This window comes from Mus pahari, chromosome 1 (assembly GCF_900095145.1).
Source record: "Mus pahari chromosome 1, PAHARI_EIJ_v1.1, whole genome shotgun sequence".
Taxonomy (NCBI): domain Eukaryota; kingdom Metazoa; phylum Chordata; class Mammalia; order Rodentia; family Muridae; genus Mus; species Mus pahari.
The window spans coordinates 74,573,638-74,597,076 of NC_034590.1; the positions used below are offsets into that span (position 1 = coordinate 74,573,638).

The 23,439-nt window shown below is 38.3% G+C and overlaps 3 protein-coding genes across 3 annotated transcripts; 1 reads left to right on the top strand and 2 right to left on the bottom strand.

Moving 5' to 3' along the window:
• The first annotated feature begins 6,819 nt into the window (after positions 1-6,819).
• On the top strand, positions 6,820-7,785 carry LOC110333688 (olfactory receptor 51Q1-like). The gene has a single exon (XM_021215374.1). It carries the CDS (start codon positions 6,820-6,822, stop codon positions 7,783-7,785), a length of 966 nt encoding a protein of 321 aa, XP_021071033.1.
• Positions 7,786-10,257: 2,472 nt separating this feature from the next.
• LOC110335291 (olfactory receptor 51I2-like) lies at positions 10,258-11,265 on the bottom strand. The gene has a single exon (XM_021217379.1). The coding sequence runs from the start codon at positions 11,219-11,221 to the stop codon at positions 10,271-10,273; it is 951 nt and encodes a 316-aa protein (XP_021073038.1). The 5' UTR covers positions 11,222-11,265; the 3' UTR covers positions 10,258-10,270.
• Positions 11,266-18,350: 7,085 nt separating this feature from the next.
• LOC110330694 (olfactory receptor 51I1) lies at positions 18,351-19,295 on the bottom strand. The gene has a single exon (XM_021210967.1). The coding sequence runs from the start codon at positions 19,293-19,295 to the stop codon at positions 18,351-18,353; it is 945 nt and encodes a 314-aa protein (XP_021066626.1).
• Positions 19,296-23,439: the final 4,144 nt, after the last annotated feature.

Genomic DNA, 23,439 nt, shown 5'->3' on the forward strand with positions numbered 1-23,439 from the left:
TCTCAGAAGTATGTGTAAATTTTCATGTAGTCAAGATTCTCATACATTTGTGTCAGTTTTCATGTAGTCACAAGTTTTGATACATGTGTGTCAATTTCCATGTCAGTAATTGCATTTATAAATGTAATTTCTTGAAAAGGAATTGCTGAGAAAAGATTTCTGAATGTTATAGTTTTGGTAGGCAATGCATTGTCATTATTCCGCCCAAAGATGTCATGCCCACTTATTTGCTAACCAGAGTCTTACTATTCTTGGGTTTTGCTCATACAACACATATAAAGCTGTCCCTCAATTTCATTACATTAGTTATTGTACTTAACGTATAAAAACTATGTGAACATGATTTTTATTTTACATAAACAGCCTCTTCATGCCTAAGAAGAAATCCTACCTACCTGAAGAAGAAGAGATCTTTGCTATATGTCAAAATTGTTCCCTGCAGGCCACTGAGTGGGGACAATCCATTTGCATAAAGACTTGTGAATCTCCTGGGAGATCTGGACACCCCTTAATCTGGTTGGTTTCGTGACATGAGAATGTTAAAGGGTAACATATCTCCAACAGTGGACAGTCCTTGAAACCAGAATGTGAGGGAGACTGGCAGTCACAGAAACGAACCTCCATTAGAATATGGGCTAGGCCATTCTCACTTAACCTCAGAAGAATATCACATTCCTGAGTGCCAGCTTCCTCATTGGAAACACACAATGCTTAAGGAAGGTTTTTGCTGCCACTATTCAGTTTCCTTTTTTAAGATAGGAGTCTGCATTCATTGAAGACAAACTATTTTAATTATTGTTTTCACATATTCATAATAATCTCAAGTGATTTTTCTCTGCCCTGAACCTGAATTTACAAGGATGCAAAATAGGAACTCACATAGATAATTTTTCCACTTTAAGTTTGAGCTTGAATGATACAAGCTTTTTTCAAGTAAATTGAACATAAACGTGAGGTTCAAAACAGTAGAATTTCCCCTACAGAATGAACACAATCTTTTCCTCACGTGCATAAGATTTTAAATTTAACCTCTACCCTTGAACCCTAAGGTAGACCATACATGTAGAACTTTGAGCTAGGAGAACTTTTATGCTCTCCAACTATAGACAAACCTTGTGCTCTTGGGTTTAGATGTTCAGGTTTCCAGCCTCACAGTGCAGTGCAAAAACATCTCCTGAACAAAAGAGGCTTTCTGATTCTCTCCCTTGAGGACTGAGGTCTCAGAGCACAATCTGCATATCCCTGTGAGATCCTGCAGACATCTCCCCACTGGTCTCCTACATTTCAACCTGAGATCATCAGTAACATAAAAACCACAGACAGACATGGGCCGGAGACAGATACTAAAGACCACTGAGAGAACACAGTGAGTACTGAACTCCTCCTGAAATGGATAGCAATTAGAGCAGGAAAAGCTGGTGACTGGGAGAGAGGATATTCCATAGAAACAATGGGAGAGTTAAGCAAACCCATTTAAGAAGTGTGTCATGGGGAGGTGGGACTGAGGGAAATGTGGCAGGTAGGAAACAAAGCTATGTAGAGAATTATCACACACTATCATTGATGCTAAGAGTGGCCCAGGTGCCTCTAATTTCATGCTTTGTGAAACCTGGGTGTGCTGTTCTTGTCATCAGAATCTTGTCACCAAAAAAGTAGCTTTCATTGGATGATATTGCTGTTGTTCCCTTATAATGTCCTCTATTATTTCATCTTTTCTGTTCTACAAAAGGCTTATCAAATGTCTCTGAAAGAGATGGTCCTAGGGAAATAAAGACAATAGTTAAAAGGAATCATCAGAAATTAGCAAGCATCTTTCAGGAACTGGATGTTACAGTGCTCCCTAAAGGAGGACTTGTTAGTTAAGGGAAAGTTGATGGTAAAGAAAGTCTTCTGTGAGTATTTTCCAGTTACTCAATCCAGACCTGAGCATACAAGTACAGGATAGAGAAAAAGCAGGGCTAGAAATAGCATGAAGAGCTAAATAAAGGATCCCACAAGAATGCAGGCATCATTGTCTCCCCTGGTTGGCTAAGAAATGAATCCTTTTGTGGAAATACTCAATAGACTACTATGTGTGTTATGTGCAGCAGAGGAAGAGCACTGCCAGATTTTACTAATACTAAGCCTGGTTTTCCTCTCTCTCCTCCTCCTCCTCCTCTCCCTTCTTCTATGCTTCCATCTGTCTTAGTTTCTTCTTAATATATATATCCACTGGTTTTTAGGTCTACCCTAGTGTGTCTCACATGCATGGATACTCATGCTCAAATACATGTACTCACTTGCATATCTGTATTCTCACACACACATACTCACAAATTTGTAGATATACACAAATGCATTCTCACCGTCAGCAAGTGTGTTGTCCATAATTTCATCCTTCTCCAGAAGTCCCCTTGCTCACAGCCCCTCTGCTAACACCTGTGCTAATGATATCTCTCCTTGGCTTAAGGCCTCATGAAAGCTCTTTTCTCCCTTCAGAACATTGGTTTTTACCTCCTTTCTGCCTCAGCTCCCATCGTACCTACAATGATGCCCTCCTCACCAGGGAAACATAGGATTCATGGTCATAGCATATGCTGGTGTACAAACTTAACACTTTCTCCACCCTTTTAAATTGCTACTCGAACTACAGAGAACCCAGTAGACTATTTTCCTCAAGATTTCCTGGCTTTCTATACCATATTGTGTATACCATGTGTGTAAGTATGACATAAATGTTGAAAGGGATATGAAGGGGTATGAAGAGATGACACAACAAAGTAATGATAGTGAGGAGAGAAAATCACATGCTTTCTCACATGTAGAATACATGTCTATGAAACTTATGGAGTAGAAAAAGACAAAGAGTTGTACAGAAAGTGAACATGAACAATGTATGATGTATATATACATATGGCCATATCACAATAAACCTACCATTTTATACTAATTTCAAAAAGAAGAAAGAACTCAAATTCACAGCAATGTATATATGTGACACGTCAACATTGGACCGAGTAGCTCCTTTGCAAGAACCCTCAGTAAACTTTATTTTAGCTGAATTAAACAAAACAACTCGCTGGCTTTCCCAAAAATATTATTCATATTAAACACACTTTCTTAGTGTGAATGATGAGCAGAAATTATACAGTAGTTAACTGAGTTAAAATTGTAACATTCTAGGGCAGTGTGTGGCAGTCAATTTTCTGTGAATTTCATGGTACTCTACTGTTCTCTGCCGTCCCCAGTGATCTTTGGCTTCCCACACAGACTATGCAGGTTGTATTTAACTACAACACCATCAAACATTCTACTTATGAGGACATATCAAAGGTGTCAAAAGAAATTATTGTGATAAACTTAAGTTTATCACATGGTTGGATACACTGTTTGTCATCTCAGAGAGTAACCCCTGAGATGTTCATAAAGGATTTGGAAATCAAACAATGAGCCTGATCTCAGTATTCTATGGTCTTCTCCATGGAGCTTGTCACTCTTAGTGCTTTTCATTGAGCTCTGTTATCTCATAAGCATAAATATTTCAAAATAAATATATTCTGCTATGATTATTTGCACTGACCAATCAAAGCAAGCAGAAATATAAAAACAGATGGAAAGACCATATACATTTACAAAGAAAATGTGTGCCTAGCCTCTAGAAAAAGGAAAGAGATGCCAAGTCTATACCATACTCTATTCAAGAGTGCCTGGGAGCCAGGCGGTAGTCATGCACACCTTTAATCCTAGTGCTCCAGAGGCAGAGAACAGGAGGATCTCTGTTAGTTCAAGGCCAGCCTGGTCCACTAAAATCAGGCTATTCAGCCTCAGAGAGCCACTGTGATGTGCTCGTTTCCTGGCTGGGTGAACAATCCTGTTCTTGCACAGTGCTAGGGGATGGAGGAACCATCATGATTTAGCTCAGATTTCTTTCCTATGCATTTTTACAAATTGCCAGCCACATCTGTAATTAACATGGTTTTCTTAGTTTTTAAATACTAATAATGAATATATAACTGTGGATTGTAAATACTTAATACTAGGAGAGCTTCACAGTCCTTAGTTATAGCTTCTTTTAATTTATGGTTTAAATTACCCTTACTCTTTAATTGGTCATTCTCACTGTTTTCTACAACATCTATATAATTTTCTTTCTTATAAAAATTTCAGTTTTAAATATTTGCCTATATTTATATTTTATGGAGCAGAGTTTCTGAGTATTAAATTATATTAACTTATAGTAAAGAAACTTGTAAATATTTTAATCTTTTTTCCTAATTGAAGGAAATTCTATTATGTTTTAATTTTTTGTTTCCTATTTTCCCCAATTTTATGTTGTTGCTAATGCTGGTGTTGCTGCTGCTGCTGCTGCTGTACAAATTCTTTTTTTTTTTTTTTTTTTTTTTAGTTTTTCGAGACAGGGTTTCTCTGTGTAGCCTTGGCTGTCCTGGAACTCACTNTGTAGACCAGGCTNGCCTCGAACCCAGAAATCCACCTGCCTCTGCCTCCCGAGTGCTGGGATTAAAGGCGTGCGCCACCACGCCCGGCTGCTGTACAAATTCTTAAGGGACTTTTCCCAGAGTTGTGAATTTGGCATTTATGGATATATTAGGGGGTATGAGGTGGTAACATTCCATAATTATCAGAAATAATTAAACATATCCATAATTTTATTCAGACACCCTTCCAAAAGTTAAGACCCATTTATTGGTTAGATTTAAAGAGTAAAATCTGTATTCATCCTCTAGAGTCAATATAGAGCACTTTGAGACTAATTAATCTATAAAAGCTCTCCAAAGATGATCATTAATTCTTCCCTCAGACCACTTCATCTTGGCTTCACTTACTATTACTCTACTAACATGAAAATGCCTTTGCAAATGTTTCTTTTGCAGACATATAAAAGTTCTTTCCTTCCTCCTCCATTTGTATATAATTACTAGATTTTTAGATTTCCTTATAAATTGACTTTAACCTACCTAAATTTTATTTGGTTTCTACCCTGGCTTCTTTCTTCCTCACCTGAAATTTTGGTCTACATTATCATATTAACTTCTAGATTCTCAGCTACTTGCAAATGAGTATAAGTTCCCATGACTTCTCCGTGATGCATTGGACATTCATTAATGCACCAACCCTTGTGGATTTTCTCTATGAATATTAAACTTTTGATGCACAAGACAAACCTGTGATATTGGCTCCTGAGTTCTGTCCTACTCCTAAGCTCCATAAGAGAATAAGAGACAGTATACTACAGACAATTGCTGAAGCAAGGCACCTAAAAATAATCTTGATATTCTCCAATTTAAATACTATTTCTTTTGTTTTGTAATTATTTTATTAGATCATTTCTTCATTTACATTTCAAATGCTATCCCGAATGTCCCCTATACCATCCCCATGCCCTGCTCCCCTGCCCACTCACTCCCACTTCTTGGCCCTGGCATTCTCCTGTATGGGGCATATAAAGTATGCAAGACCAAGGGGCATCTCTTTCCAATGATGGCCGACTAGGCCATCTTCTGCTCTATATGCAGCTAGAGACACAAGCTCTGGAGGAACTGGTTAATTCATATTGTTGTTCCACCTATAGAGTTGCAGGCTCCTTGGGTAATTTATCTAGCTTCTCCACTGGCAGCTCTGTGTTCTATATTATAGATGACTGTGGGCATCCACTTATATATTTGTCAGGCATTGGCATAGCCTCACAAGAGATAGCTTTATCAGAGTCCTTTCAGCAAAATCTTACTGGCATATGCAATAGTGTCTGCATTTGGTGGCTGATTATAGGATGGACCACAGGGTGGGGCAGTCTCTGGATGGTCCATCCTTTCGTCTTAGCTCCAAACTTTGTCTCTGCAACTTCTTTCATGGGTAATTTATTCCCAATTTTTGGGGAGGAATGAAGTATCCACGTGTTGGTCTTCCTTCTTCTTGATTTTCTTGTGTTTTGGGAATTGTATCTTGGGCTATTCTAGGTTTCTGGGCTAATATCAATTTATCAGTGAGTGCATATCAAGTGAGTTCTTTTGTGATTGGGTTACCTCACTCAGGATGATATCCTCCAGATNCATCCATTTGCCTAAGAATTTCATAAATTCATTGTTTTTAATAGNTGAGTAGTACTCCATTGTGTAAATGTACCACATTTTCTGCATCCATTCCTCTGTTGAGGGAAATCTGGGTTCTTTCCAGCTTGTGGCTCTCATAAATAGGGCAGCTATGAACACAATGGAGCATGTGTCATTATTACCAGTTGGAACATCTTCTGGGTATATGCCCAGGAGAAGTATTGATAGATCTGTCGGTAATACTATGTCCAGTTTTCTGAGGAACCACCAGACTGATATCCAGAGTGGTTGCACAAGCTTGCAATCCCACTAGCAATGGAGGAGTTTAAATACTATTTCATCTGAGTAAATAATGCAGAGCACTAAACAAATCTACTTTCTGTGATATTGGTCAGGTAGAACAACGACATAACTTTTGGTTTTGTTTGTTTATTTGTTTAAAATTCTAATAGGATCAATTTCACTTTGTAAAACTGTACGTATGCTTACATATGCACAGATAGAGCACTCGTCAGAGTCCATCCTACCAGAAAAAAATGTATAGCTGCATTTTAAAGCACAGCTAAAAATAAATAAACAAGTGGAAAGAAATGAGTTTGTCTTGAATACAAATCGATAAGAGAATAATCCTCACTGTTCAGCTTCCAGCTATTGAATGAGTCAGTATTGTACTTCTCCAGGGCAACCTGCAATATATACTTTTTGATTGTACTGATTGAGTGAATAATGACACCATACTGATGCTGTTTTTAATGTGGACTGCAGATTCTGTATGTCCCGTTCATCAAGTATGTCAGAAGTAACTAACACCACTCATGGACCTTTCTACTTCATCCTCACTGGCATCCCGGGATTTGAGGATATCCATCTCTGGATCTCCATCCCCTTCTTCTGCCTCTACACCATCTCCATCATGGGCAACACCACCATCCTCACTGTCATCCGCACGGAGCCATCTCTCCACCAACCCATGTACCTCTTCCTCTCCATGCTGGCCCTCACTGACCTGGGTCTCACTCTCACCACACTCCCTACTGTCATGCAGGTCCTCTGGTTCAACATNNGGGAAATCNGCTTTGANGCCTGCTTTGCNCAGNTNTTCTTCCTCCATGGGTTCTCCTTCATGGAATCATCTGTTCTATTGGCCATGTCCTTTGACCGTTATGTGGCCATCTGCCGCCCACTCCACTATGCCTCCATCCTCACCAGTGAGGTCATTGGAAAAATAGGGTTGGCCATCATTTGCCGCTGTGTCTTGGCTGTTCTTCCCTCCCTTTTCCTGCTCAAGCGCCTGCCCTTCTGCCATTCCCACCTTCTTTCTCACTCTTACTGCCTCCACCAGGATATGATTCACCTGGTCTGCGCTGACATCAGAGTCAACAGATGGTATGGATTTGCTCTGGTCCTGCTCATTATTGTATTGGACCCTCTGCTCATTGTACTCTCCTATGCACTTATCCTGAAGAGTGTCTTGAACACAGCCACTTGGACTGAACGACTCCGGGCTCTCAACAACTGTCTGTCCCACATACTGGCTGTTCTGGTTCTCTATGTCCCTATGGTTGGTGTGTCTATGACTCACCGCTTTGCCAAGAATGCCTCTCCACTGGTCCATGTTCTCATGGCCAATATCTACCTGCTGGCACCTCCTGTGATGAACCCCATCATTTACAGTGCAAAGACCAAACAGATCCGCCAAGGAATTATTCGCCTCCTCTTGCAAAGAAAGGTGCACTGAAGACTGAAGTTTGTATAGAAAAGACTACTTATAAATATAACATGGATTCAAGCATGAATATTAATGCCATAAAATTGTGTATACAAAGGATGTGGAGTGGAACATTTGCTTAATAGATAGGCCCAGCTAATAAAAGAAACATTATTGCTTGACTAGAAATTGAAGAGATATTTTTTAAAGCTTAGGTTTGCTATTCTCTAACCAGTTGCCTTTGAGATTGAGAAAAATGTTTTCAAAATATAAAGCTTTTTCTTTTTTCTTCACTGTGTTTTGAACATATGATAAAGCACATGATCTTGTTTTAAAAACTCAAAATTCTTATAATGTATGAACATGCTCTCTGAAGATATAACCTCTACATGTCTCTCTCAACACAAAATGCTAGAATTTAATTAAATGCAAGATTTTATATAATTTTGACCTATAGTAATAGAAAATTTTCTTGAACTATTAGACTAATTAAAGAAAGAATTAAACATGAATATTGATCCTACATGAAAAGGCAAATAAACACTACATATCAAGAGCGTAAGTGGAATAAGCTTGAGAAGCTGGGAGTTTGGGAAAATAGACATGTGAGAAAGAGTTGAGCTAATTCCATGCTGATTTCATGTAGACTGTGTGATTTCTTTCCAGAAAAATCCACTCTGCAATGCTCTGGGCAGTAACAGAAGAACACTGATGTCTCTTTCTTGTTTTTGTCATCAAGCTTTCCAGTATTAACATTTATAGGAAGAAGAGAAAGTAAAATGCAGGCCGACCTAGGTCTCAGGTATTAACTGAAACTTATCTGGGGTCAAAACCTCTTCATCTCTTTTAGAGTTCAGTTCCTACCCAGATTTTTTTATGTAATATATACATTTTTCAATGCTTCTATTATTTACATAAATTATATGCTCAATGTATTTAAAATATTAAAAACCATTTCTTTTATTTTTGAGGTTATTAATACATCATTCTGCTCTTCTCTTTCATTCCTACAAACTCTCCAATATGCCTGACTTACTCTCTTTCAAATTCATGGGCTCTTAAAAGTAGCACAGCACAGCTAATTTACAAACACATATTTAAATATGTATGTATATTTTGTCACATACTTTGATAATAGAATAAATATTAAAATAATTTTAAACACAAAAATATGTCTCACAGTGAAAACTTCGTTGGAAGCAATTTTTTTTAAAAAAAAGATTTAGCAGCAACAAATGTGTTGATATAAACATCTGTTAGAGAGTATATTCTCAAATCACTGACATCAATGTGTAAATCATTAAAATATAAATGCAAGAAGTGTATGATGAACTGCTGTATACCTGCTATATCATCTCTGAAAATGAGTTCATACCAACTGCATACATGTATTATAAAATATTAGCCATCAACCTAAAAATATCGAAGCTAGACAGATTTCTGTTGTCTAAAAAACATATAAAAGAAAGTTTTGTAATTGCTGTTTCAAACAAAATAAACATTTCAAAACATTTCTGTTTATAGGTGATTGATGAACTAATACAACAAAATAGGAAATACTGTTATTGTAATTTGAGCCCTTGGGGTGAGGGAGGCTAAGGACCTGCTACTAGACCTAGGAACCAGCTCTCTGCAGTCTAGAACATGAGAGTATAGTCACCCCTATTTTATGATGCTTTTTATTAAACCAAGGGCAGAAAGAGTAAGAAACAATTGGACCTGTGTTGGTGGAGTTGAGAAAAGGGGTCAGGGAACAGAACAGAACACACCTCACAGCATGCTGAAGCTGATGGAGGCTGAGGGTAAAAAGGAAGAAAGGGGAAAGACAGAATATCTATGCATGATGCCTGTGCAGCTGAGGCTCTTCATATTTTACTATAAGGCTCAATTGAAATCATTCAGTCAATGGACATTCCAGAGTCTTTAAAAACACATAAAAACTGGATGTGAAAGTATTGAATGGTGGGTTGGATGACGAATCACTTCCTTTTGTACAAAGTGTCCTCATAGATAGGTTTTCATACAGTTTATTTTTTTAAACATGACAATTGTCAGAGTGAAATGGTGTTCTTTCATAAAGAAGAAAATGTTAAAGCCATGAATATCTGGTAGCAAACAGAAAAGTATACTAAACCAAAATGACATTTACAGAATCACTATCCTTAGGGTGACAATTCATCCCTAAGAATTTCAGTAAAATATAATTTTTTCCTTATTTTAATTTAAATATCATTAAATCTCAAAACTTATGTTAACTGGCTATTCTAAAAGAATTGGGATTGATTTACTATTCCTACATATCTGATTAAAGAAGAAATTTTGGACACATATGTACATGTATATCAGTAAAATTTAAGATGTATGCATGACATTTATAATTCAGAATCAAGCTTGTAAAAATGCTTTGAATTTCTCTTCTCCTTATCAACTTACCAAACATAAAGCTTTCCTTGTTGAAGTATTACAACCAGTGTTTATAGATTCAAGAATAATCCCTGCATTCTGAGTGTGTGATTCAGATCAATCCCTTCTTACAAAATAATAAGTTGGCAATTCCCTGTTGGATTGGACGGGTCTTCACACTGTATATGATAGGATTGAGCACTGGTGGCACAAACAGATAGATGCTCGACATGAGGGTGTGGACCACTGGTGATGCATGCTTGGCAACTCGATGCATCACAGACACACCAATCATAGGCACATAATATATAAGCACTGCACAGATGTGTGACACACATGTGTTGAGTGCCTTCTTTCGACCCTCACCAGAAGCAATACCCATCACTGTGTACAGAATGAGCCCATAAGAGACCACAATGAGTAATGAATCTAGCCCAAAAGTGGCCAGGACAATGGCCAACCCCAGGATGCTGTTCAGCCTAGTATCTGCACAAGGCAGTTGGATCAAGTCTGAATGAAGGCAATAGGAATGGGAGAGGATATTTATGTGACAGTACGGTAGTTGTTTTAAAAGAATTGGAAGTGGGGCCATGAGTGCAACACTCTTTAGTGTAATACCCAGTCCCATGGATATGATCCGAGGCAGAGTTAGAATGGCTGTATAGCGCAGAGGATTATAGATGGCTACAAAGCGGTCATAACTCATGGCCAACAGGACTCCCGACTCCATGCCAGAGAAAGTGTGAATGAAGAACATTTGTGCCAAACATCCATCAAAGTCAATTCTGTAGGCATCAACCCAAAGAATGCCCATAACAGTGGGCAGTGTGGACACAGAGACTCCCACCTCAGTGATGGCCAGCATGGAGAGGAACAGGTACATTGGCTCATGGAGAGCTGACTCTTGTTTCACTGCTGCCATGATTAGGCTGTTGCCCACAATGGCAACCATGTACATGATGAAAAAGGGAATGGAGAGCCAGCAATGTTGGGCCTCCAATCCTGGAATGCCAGTCAGGAAGACTGATAGGAGGTCAAGACTTTCATTGTTCTCTACTCCCATGACACCAACAGTAGAGATAAGTTTTCACCTGCATTTGAGACAAACTGCAGTTAGCTCAAACCTGTTAAGCCACACTTATTAGCATCCCTGTAGAAATTGACATAAGGGGGTGAGAAAATTGGTGGGTAAAGTAACATAGCAGACATTCTCCTCTTTCTCCCTGGTTCCCTGATATCCCATTACTCACTTGTTGCATGTCAAAGAAGCATTTCAGATTGCTCCATCTCATGAGAGATTGTTGTTTTGTTTTTTCATTTATAAAATTAATATGTAAGATTCTCACACTTGAATGTGTTGAAGGTACAGAATATTGATATTCATGGTTCATGCTTCTGGTTTTCTAAGATGGTAAAAGTGAATCCCACTTTCTTCTAGGTTAGTTATCACAGAGTTGAATTACCACTCTGTATCTATAAAGCTGTAGCTCTGACTATAAATCTGAGGAGACCAGAACACCTGGGTAAGCAATCATACCCATGGGTTCTCACTCTGTTCTAGACAAGAAGAAATACATTAATTAAATTGAGATTCTGACTTTAGAAGGCATGAAATTAACATTCTAGTTGAAAATGCAGATGCAAAAGTTATTTCTGAATGAACAGCATAGTTGATCAAACCTATTGATGATACAGTGCTGTGAAATGAGGTTTGGCCCAGAATCCATGGACTAAGTGAAGATGCAGATAAATGGCTCAATTGACCATCAAGGGATTATTCAGAACTCTTATGCAAGTTTAGAAATATGTGATGTGCCCTGATATAACGTAACGTAATGAATGGAGAATAGCATAGTAAATCATATTTGTAATAAAAGAAATGTGAATAAAATGACACAGATACAATTGATATGCAAACAGTAAATTCCAGTCATGCATTTAGTCATTCACAACAGAATAGGTGTATACATCACAGCTTCTGTGTGAATCCTTCATGATTACCCACAGATGACATGAAATTGTCCACATATCTGAAGAGCTTTTAGAACTGCTGTGCTGGACAGAGGGACAGTTAGAGCCATGTATAGCCAGTCAAGGGAATATGAACAGCAATCACCATGAAGAAACGAGCTGGAAAAGAGGGAGCCTGGCCAGAGAGCTTGTTTTCCCATTGTCTGCAGTCCTCCTGCAGAGCTCTGGTGAATTCCCACAAAACTCATCTTGTGTTTTCTTAAAAACAAACTGCTCTCCTGACAGGTGAAATAGGCTTCCTTGTGTCTCTTATACATAAGTCTTCTAATTTCTACTTCACACATTACTCTCTCAACCTTAATTGCATAGTAATACTGAAGAATTGCAGTAATTCGAGTGATATCCCATGCCAACTAAATTATGTACCAGATACAATTACCTTTATTTCCTGGAGGGAATGTAGCATGCAGAAGTGCCTTATTCTTACACTGTGCATTGGCAGTCTTCTACACTACAGTGACACTTGCAACCAATCCTCAAAACACCATTCACTCCCTTGATTGCAACTCCACATTTCCTTGTTGTTCATCATCTGCTGGACTCCCCTTTCAGCATCTGCCTGGCCCTTTAATATGCTCATGATGCTCAAGATTTCATCAAAAATGTAGCCTAGATAAGGCATTGGTGTTATACCTTCTTGAAGTCCAGTTAGACCAGTTTGTCTAATGGAAGCCTAAAGCCAATAAAGTAAAAAAATAAATTCTCTGTACAAGAAAATGAAATAGATGATCTTCATCTATACTTTTCTTGTCGTAATTAGGTGTTGCTTTACTTTTTTATCATTTGTATTATATAGTGCTATGGTATCTGACTAAAGGTTAAAACCTGTGAATATGAGTTCAATGAGATTGTTTGGAAAACTAGTGGCATTCAATGAAAAAAACTGACTTCCCAGCCAGTCATGATGAAGCATGCCTTTAATCTCAGCACCTGGGAGGCAAAGGCAAGCAGATATATGAGTTCAGGGCTAGCCTGGTCTACATAGCAAATGCTATATAGAGACACCCTGTCTAAAACAAATCAAAACAAACAAATAGATCCCATAACTCACCCCTACTGAAATGATTGATACATGCTGTCCTTCCTGTTGGACTCTGAGCTTTTTGGAGGTCATGCTTCTGTGTGACCATGTACCTCCACTGCACTTCCTGTGACTGTGACTCCAAGGTACACTTTTGGAGAACTAAAAGCATGACTAGATGGACAGAAGCTCCGACGTGAGGCTCAATCAAAACTGGAAGTCCTGGGTTCCACATTCTAGACAGTCATTATCAGACCAACAACTGCCATAAGGGGACCTTTGGAGAACAAAGGGGACCTCAGTGAAGATGAGTAGAGCCAAGGATGAAAGGAATGAAAGGTAACAGGAAGGTAGTTTAAAGCTCATGCAAGGAATGGTTTTCCCAGAGTTAAAGCTACACTGCTTATGGGCAGTGGAGATATTCAAAGGCAGAATAAGCCCACATGGGAGTGAGGAAGAGTGCTGGCAGCACCTGCTGACCTGGGATTAAAGTTCCTTTCAGCTAACTGCCAGACCCCAGGTCTTAGGTGGCAGGCAAAAGGATTTGCACCCATTTTGTGATAGAATTTCATGGCTATGGATCAGTGTGAGACATGACAGACCTGTATCATCATCATCCTGATCGTCATCATCATCATCATCATCATCATCATCATCATCATCACACCACCTGTATTACTAAGATGACCTCTGCTAATCCCAGCTGAAAGCACCTGGGAAACTATCGGGAATTAGAATCCATATTACTCTTTCTAAAGATCTATATAACAATGAGATTTGTTAACTTGTTTATTGCCTTAAAACTCTATCGTGGATTAAACAACCTGTGGCATCTATTCATATACATACAGGCATTAACAGAAATTTTAAAATACAGGATGAGAAGCCAATAGACTGATGGATAAAAACACACTTCTTGTACACATATCAAGTTCAACATCACCTGAGAGGGCTATATGAAGGAATTCTTAGATTTACAGTTGGCCAAAGTTCACAACAGTTTCACAGTGGCCTTAGGCAGCCACTAGCCACAAATCAAAGGTGGACTTATATATCTAAGCAAGAGACCTGGGCCTTTGGGGTTCTGTTTTTGTCTCAGTATGATACTAAAGTGTACTGGAAAGTAGAGAGAGTGAGATCTCACCTTGGGGATAGTAATCAAGAACTTTTAAAAAATCATTTACCTTGGAGAGGTATTACCCTATCTCCCCAGAGATCTAGAGAAATTCAACTGCTTCCATATGATGAAGATAGAGAAAAAAAGTTTCTGAGCTCACTACATGTAACTCCCCTCCCTGCACAAAAGCCATCTCACAATGAAAACCGGGCCTGGAATCCAGAGGCATGATCTTTGAGTAGTGAGCTTTAAACAGTTTCAGTTTCCAGGTAAAACATAGAGCTTATGGAGCTACAGAACTTAGAGTCCAGGGCCAACCTCGGAATTTTAGCAATAGAGAAAATTATCTTGGCTCCATTCGTCCATGTATCCTGTCTCTTCCCGAGTCAATTCCCTATTCAATACTTCCACCTCCCACTGAACCCTCCACCTACTTCAAAGATCAGGGTCATCTCAGGGCCATGCAGGAACATGAGGTTCAAACTCACAGACATATTGGTTGAGTCTTACCCATGTATTCTTATTATATCATAATAGTAATAAATTAACTTTGTACTTGGAACTTGTTTTTCATAGAATAAGTATTTGCAGAGACAGATACTCAAGTGAGAAGAGGTAAAAGGCTTGCTTGACTTGAGATGAATGTAGTGGACATAATACCCATACCACGTCCTAATTTCCCAACCTCTAGTATGTTTTTCCCACAGTTTCTGTTCCTCTCATTAAATATTTCACTGCTTCTTCATTTTGGTTTCTGATGGAAGGAATCCTTGTTAAGGAAAGAATGGAAAAAAGGCTACCTCCTCTATCTGTCAAGTAATCTACAAGAGTGGAGAGGAATATGGAGCTTAGCAAAGACATTTCTCCTCCTCTGAAGGTCTGAAATATTGGAAGAACAGATGAAAATAATATCTGCTTCCAGTTTTGTTACACTATTAGCTGAACTGGAATAATGAGTTTGAATCCTAGAAGTGTAATTCAAGAGAACTTAGAATACACACACACACACACACACACACACACACACACACACATATATATATATATATATATATATATATATATATATATATTAAGGTATCAGAATAATGGGTAAAAGAGTTTCATATCAGCCATAAGACTGGCAGGGAGAAGTGTGGATTTCAAAAATCATAAAGTGTTGTGACCCTACCATGTCCCTTTGGCTTTTGTCCTTTTGTAAGATCTCCATTGAGTGATTAGATAAGTAAAAGAATCTCAAATATTTGTTCATTTAGGTAGTGATAATACTATAATATCAGTGAAATATGCAGCATAGCACAATACGTTGGAAATCTTGACACAAAATATATTTGGTAAATGACAATCCATGGGAAAATGCTTACACATCCATGCATATTGCAGCAACAGTATTAGGACTAAGCTCTAGAACTTGTCTAGATGCCCATCAACAGATAAATGGATAAAGAAAGTATGTTATATTCATGTGATGGGGTTTTAATCAGAGAGAAAGAGAGTGAAATTGTGTTGTTTTCAGGAAAATGGACTGAACTGGTGTTTATCTTGTAAAGCAAAATAATTCAGGCTTAAAAAGACAAATATATTTTCTCATATAAAGAATCTAGACTTAAGTGTGAATTGAAATGAAATGCATAGATAATATGAAAATAAAAAGGTAAATGCGAGAGGAGAAATAAATCTACTAAAGGGAAGGAGACAAAGGGATAAGAAAAAATAAAGACAGATATGCCCTGTTGTGCAACTGTACATATATGTGAGTGTGCATATGTGCATTGTGTAAAAATATAAGTGTATACATGACTTGTGTGCATGTGTGCCCACATGTGTGTGTGCATGGATGTGCACATGTTTGTGTAATACATGAAAGCAAAAGGGGTTTATTTGGAGAAAGAAAGAAAGAAAGAAAGAAAGAAAGAAAGAAAGAAAGAAAGAAAGAAAGAAAGAAGAAAGAAAGAAGAAAGAAAAAAGAAAGAAAGAAAGAAAAAAGAAAGAAGGAAAGAGAAGGAGGAGGAGAGACAAGGGAAGGTTGTGTGGGAATGAAACCAAATACAATGATACATCTGTATAAAAAATGTCATAAAGTATTTTATGTGCTTACTGTGAGGTAGAACAGATTCAGAAAGAAAACTTTATTATTTTCCCTCACATGTAATTCAAGCACACATGTTTTCTTGACATTTAGTTAGAAGAAAGACTATTAAGAAAGTGAAGGGAACTGTCAGAGGGGAAATGGAGATGAGGAGAAGGTAATGGGGGAAGATGGTCAAAGCACTTGATACACTTGAATGAAAATAATATTACAAACATATCAGTAAAACAAATATACACTCATAAAATATTTAACTGAATATTGTATTAAAAGTTTAGCATTTGTGAAGAAATCATGAGGTTCCACCCAACTGAAAGTTTAAATGGAGAGATAAATACACCCTTTTAATTGTAAGTAGAATGCCTTAGATTAGAGTGAGTGATTTCTCAGGGGACTTCCTACTCAGTGCACTTGAACACATGGGATTCACGTTGACATACCTCATTTAACCTCAAGAGCTAACTTGCTTTTCTTTTTAATTTTGCCTACTTGTTTGAAAGCCCCATCTACATTTTTTCATGTCGGGTAGGTTTAGATAACAATGATCAAGACTGTGAGGGAAGGGATTCATGTATCATGGGGCAGCCAGTGTGAAGTGGCTGGAGGATGCTCATTAAAATGTCATGGGAAGCTAAGATGACTTCTAAACCCCATCACCTCAAAAGGATAGAATGGCAATCCATCTTTGCTTTTGTCACCACAGATACCACACTCCTAAGATGAACTCAGTCTCCCCTACCTTTAAAAACCATCCACTACACTTGAATAATTTCCTTGGACCATGTTCTCCATGCTTCTCAATGAACAAAAGAAAATATGCCTTTTATCACATACTCTAGGGTACTATTCTAAGTTAACAGTATCAGAATAAGTGAGGGAAATTATTGAAACACAAACAGCTATGTCCACTCTCCAGAATCTCTGGTTGATAGACTTAGAGAGGAGACCCTGGAGTTAGCATGGCCCACAAACTTCCAGGTGTGGTTCATGATGAGGTTGTGAGAATCACATACCGAGAACTGTGTCTCCAAACACTTAGTGCTAGTGTCCTATCACTCTTACCTTACACACAGCACTTAGCACCTGAAAAGTTTTAAGATATCCACCAAGCTTCATAAGCTATAATCATCAAGTTCTTACTTAATTCACTGCTCATTGGGTAAGGTGAATATAGAGCCAAATTGTGTTCTCTGAAATGCTAAGTGGTATGACTATGTAGTTTATTGGACCATAACTGGAGAGTTGAGGTTCCAATCTATTGTGGGAAAATATTTTGTCTCAGGCAGTTTTTTTTTCTGGTAAGACCTAAATGGTCCCTTCACCCTTCAATCTTGAAGGAAATACTTTACTGAACATGTCTGTCAGCTTTCAGAAGCTATTCCCTACCCACCTAATATAGCATACCTTTATTTCTACAAATATATATCAACACCAAACCTCCATAGGATTATTCTGTGTTCAAAGATTCTATCTTATACTTTGTGATTTTAGAATCCCCTGTGTTCAAGCCAATTTGCCCTGCGGGACTCTGTTATTCCTGAAAAAATAACCAACACTTTTCAGGGCATCAGTTGCTGCTTCTACATCTTTTGACATGTATACCTTTTCATTTAACAATGTGTTATGCTCACCATTATAACATTCTCAGAAACTAACAGAAGGAAACATACAGTCAGTGACCAATAACTAAGTTCAACATTGTATAAATTAGATTATTCTTTTTTCATCATGTTAATGGATATTTTCTTTATTTACACTTCAAATATTATTCCGTTTCCCAGTTTCCCCACACCCAAAATTATTCTCTTATTGATTCCAAAATCACAACTACTGAAAGCTTAAGGCCTCTACTTTGTTTCAACAATATTCTTAAATTTAGCAGGCAAGTTTTAGTCCTTTCTCTTACAGAGCTCCCTCGGGGTCTGCCACATTCCTCAGGTCTGAGATTTATGGAAGACTTTGAGCATGCCTTTGCGGATCTCTTTGGTCTTCACGCTATAGATGATGGGGTTGAGCATGGGAGGTACAAACAGATAGACATTGGACATCATAACATGAACAACAGCTGGAGCACTTTTCCAGAAGCGGTGGATCATGGAGACAGCAATTATGGGCACATAAAATGCCAGTACTGCACAGATGTGTGATATGCAGGTGTTGAGTGCCTTGAGCCGCTGTTCGTGGGATGCAATAACCAACACAGCTCTCAAGATCAATGCATAAGACAGAAGGATAAAAACTGAGTCCACGCCATATGTGAAAATGACCACAAAGAGCCCATAGATATTGTTAACATGAATGTCTCCACATGCCACTTTCATCAGATCTGGATGCAGGCAATATGAATGGTGCAGCACATTGCCCTTGCAAAAAGGCAATCTTTTTACAAGAAATGGGAAAGGAAAGAGGGTAGTGAAACTTTTGGCAAGGATACCCAGACCCATAGCCAAGATGCGGCTATTGGTAAGCACAGTGGAATAGCGTAGTGGGTCACAGATAGCCACAAAACGATCAAAGCTCATGGCAAGCAGTATGCCCGACTCCATGAAAGAAAATGTGTGAATGAAGAACATCTGGACCAGACAGGCATCAAAACCAACATGGCGGTAATTGAAGCAGAAGGTAGCAAGCACAGTAGGAAGTGTAGATAGGGACACTCCCAAGTCATTGAGAGAGAGCATAGAGAGGAAATAGTACATGGGTTGGTGTAGAGGAGGTTCCCGAATGACCAGAGCGAGGATACTGAGGTTGCCTGCAATGGAGATGAAGTAGAGGAAACAGAAAATCAGGGCAATCCAAGCTTGGCCTGTGTTCATCCCAGGAATGCCTGTCAGCTGTAGTGTGGCTGGCTGGAAGGGCGTGCCATTCAAGCCTAGCATGGTAGGCAGGTGGGAGAAGACAGATGAGGATTAGGCCCAAGAGAGGATGTGAGGGAAGTTCTTCCCTTTCCTTCTTTCAGAAGTCCTGTCTCCAACACAAAATGTCAGGGATAAAATATATGTGCCTAGATTCTGCCCTGACTACTAGACTATTAGTTCTTTGATAATGGATCATATCTTCATTTATTTCTCTACTGCCAGGCGAAGTATATGCCTGAGAACAGAGGAAAGCTCTATGAAGAGCTGACGATCAAATGCAGACTACATGCACAGAGCCCTCTGGTCATTACCTTTAGGTACAATATCCTACCACTTCTTCATATACTCCAGAAATCATATACTTGGAATTGGAGAGAAAAATAGAAAGTAAAATAGGAAATGGCCATGACATTGGGAATTTCCCAGTTGATAGGTTAGATAAACTACATGCAGCCACAAACTTCAGATCAAATAACCTTTAACCAGACTTTGCCTCAACCTTCCAATGCTATGGTCATCCTGAAATTGTCACCACAAAAATTAAAATTCTAATTCTCAAATCTTAAATCTGATGATTTTCTACTTCCCAGTTAGACCTCTAATGCTTTGCACTGTTTAGGAAACACTATAATTGCTTTGTTTTCTCTGGGTTATTTTTATATCCTTCTTGATGCACTCCCTACTGAGACAGTTCCCCTGATTTCTGACTTTCTTTACTTTGAAATACACATAATAAACCACAATCATTAAAAAAAAAACTATAACCAGGCCCATCTAACCAAAGAAATGAAACATTTGACTGAAGTTACATTTATTATTATTATTATTATTATTATTATTATTATTATTATTATTACTTAAAATTTAAATGTATTCACACCTTTAACCATCCTTACCTCAGTTTTTTGAGCAGTTGTCTCTCCTGTTTCAAAGGCAGGCACACTACTTCAGATTGTATTGCTACCACTCCTTCCAGACTCTGATTCTATTAGTCTTCTGCATTAGTACCTTCAATCTCATTCCTCTTCTGGTTCTTGGTCTTCAGGCAATAGCTGTGTGCAGAAGCACCCCATCAAAAATATTTGTAAACTTCCCCTCTAGCTTCCAGTCTACAGGTGTTTCCCAAAAATAGTCAAATTTTCTTTCTTTTCCCATACCAGAGACGGTCATCTGCTTGAGTGTCATCTTCCATAATATGATTCAGAGACTCTCAATGCCAACAACCTTAACCTTCTAGTGCTGTTCATTTCATGGTACTGCAGACACCACACCCTCCCCATCCACACATTTCTCTGTGATGGCCTCTTTGTTTCTAAATGTAAGGAAGGCATTTTCCCAGTGCATTCATTTCTCTTTCAAACATAATAGTTGGCAACTTGCCCTGTTAAAGCTGCTTTTCTCCCCCATGGAAACACCTACTTTTTTTCCTATTGAGCATGGATTCTTCACTCATTCTGCCCAGCTCCCCTTAGCTCCCTTTCCCCAACTGCACTCCCCTCCATTTCTCTTCAGAAATGCTTCTTCATTTTCTTCTACATTAGCTTCTCTTTATGGGAATTCTTTTTTGTCTTTGTCCTTAAACAGGCACACTAATTCCAGCAAAGAGAATAGAATCATGAACAAAAGACTGGAAGCCATATCATAAAAGACTAACATTAGAGCATTTATCCCAAGATGATTCCATGATGCTGGACAGACCAAATTTGAACCCTATTTTGGAACATGAATAAAATGGGTCCTCCCATCTTTTGTGATTTCTAGAGTTTTCCTTCTATTCTTAATACCCCCAGGAAGCACATTGAAATTTTATGGTGACAAGAGTCTGGAGAAGGCAAAAATGCTAGTCATAATCCTAAAACTGTATGGGATGTGAGTTGGAAACCCACGTCTTGATTTCTGTCTCCTCCAACTGAGAAATGAGAGGTGTCCTTTCACCAGTGGGATCTCTGTGTCATCTATTCTCTACAAACTTCTCTTTCTGTTTTAAAACAGAATTAAGAATGATGTCTCTAATAAGTCATTTTGATCCATTCTATACAAATCTGATTTTTTCTTTTATTTTAGACAATCTTTAAAGGGACAAAAAGGAATGGAAAAATTTGTAACTCCAACGAATAATGAGAACTCTTGAAAAATATAGATTAAATCTAATTCACTTTGCTTTTCTCTGGTGATCCAACTGAAGAAGTCTTCCTAGACCTTCCCATCTGGAAAGAAGCTCTGAGAACTTCCCACAGAAAGCAATTCCCATTCTAACAGAAGCCCTGCCTTTGCTTTGTCTGTTTGTGTGCTAGTGAAAGCTCCCCAAATGCAACCACTCTAGGAATAAGGGTCAGACGATGGACCACAGAAAATGTGAGCATTTACATGGCCAGAGCCTCTCTAAAGCTTCAGAAAATAAACATTTATACTTCTGTCCATACACATTCAAGCATTATAGTCACCATCTCATATCCATAATGTGACATGGATACCGAGAATCCTACAACATCCTCCTTTGTCACACCTGACACTATTGTACTACAGAATTTAGCAAAAGTTATGGCTGCTTATTGGTACTATATAATATAATGTATTTCAAATATTTGGACATTTTTATATTCTCCTTTACTTATAAATACACTCTACCCACATGTACACACACAAAGCTTAACAAATGCATCATCATTAACAGACCATGATAACACTCTCCCTAATTATATTCCTATAAAACAGTCAACACAGCAATCAACCAAAATTAAAGGGCATGCTTTTGAATGGCAGGGGTGTGTGTGTGTGTGTGTGTGTGTGTGTGTGTGTATGATTTGATTTGTAGCTGCATACACAATAGAGGGGATCATAGTTCTAAATAAAGGCTTTTCAAATAAGAAGTTTAGAAAACCCTCAAGACAAAAAATAAATTGGATATATCAGCCTCTTAGCCCAATGACAGGAAGTCTGGCATTAGAAGTTTGATTCAGATAGGAAACTATCCTTTTTCCTGTGATCCTTGGAATTAAAAGATGTATTGGATCCATTTGTGGAGGGAGATATGCAGATTAGAAAAATGACAACACTGACACTATCTGGATAAGAAGCACTGTGTTCAGTCTGAGGGAGGAGCACTCACTGTACAGAAGGTATGTCTTTTCTTGGTAGCTGGCTGTGCTGTGCTGTAGGTCCAGCCAGCACAGCGGCCTCAGCTCATTTGTCTTGCACATAAATTTATGAATCCCTCCAAATCCCCAAACACATGTAAGAAGGAGAGTAACAGGAAGGTGGCATAACTAGCTAGATTGCATCAATGACTGAGGGAGCTGTTAAAAATGAGAATTGCTCCCAAGAGGAACTCATTCCTGGTCTCAGTAATTTTGATGTCATCATCTACACACAGTAGTGTGTCCATTCTTCCTTGACGGGGAATGTCAATACACTCACATGATTCAGGAAAACATACACAGGCATAGTCACCCTGACCCGCAAGTACATCCTTAGACACTCAGTTATTTACTAATATTTATACTCTATATATTTGCAGAAAGTCAAAGAACCACATAAACATTGAATTTCAATAAATGACACAAATGTTCACACATTTAGGTGGAGGTATAATTATGCCACAACTTGAAAAGTTTCCAAAAGACAAGGTGAGATCAGAAGTGGTTAATAGCCAGCACAGGGGAAGGCCAGGGCCAAGATGTGGGAGTGGGTGGGTAGGGGAACAGGGCTGGGGGGGCTGGTATAGGGAAATTTCAGGATAGCATTTGAAAAGTAAATAAAGAAAATAATAATAAATTAAAAAAAGAAGTGGTTAATAGGATGGGCACATTGTTAGGCAGAAACCACATATGACCATCTTTTCATAGACAATAGACAGTGTTATGAACAAACAGCCGTCAGTCCTCCTCAGACAGGTCAGGTTCTGAAGACAAAAGGAGGGTTCACTAATACATAAATGCTAAAGTAGCTCCTAAAGAAATCTGGTGACATTAAAGAGAAGATCGATATGTACAACAAAAGCTCTATTCCTCAGAAGTTGATGAGTTATTTGGTGATGTATCATGTTATTACAGTGAGTCAGTTACCAATTTGCACAGTGCTTATGAATATGAAATTCCATGGGAAATCATTTATCCGACAGTAATAGTGTTACAATCAGAGTAAGATGAATTAACCATATTACTAC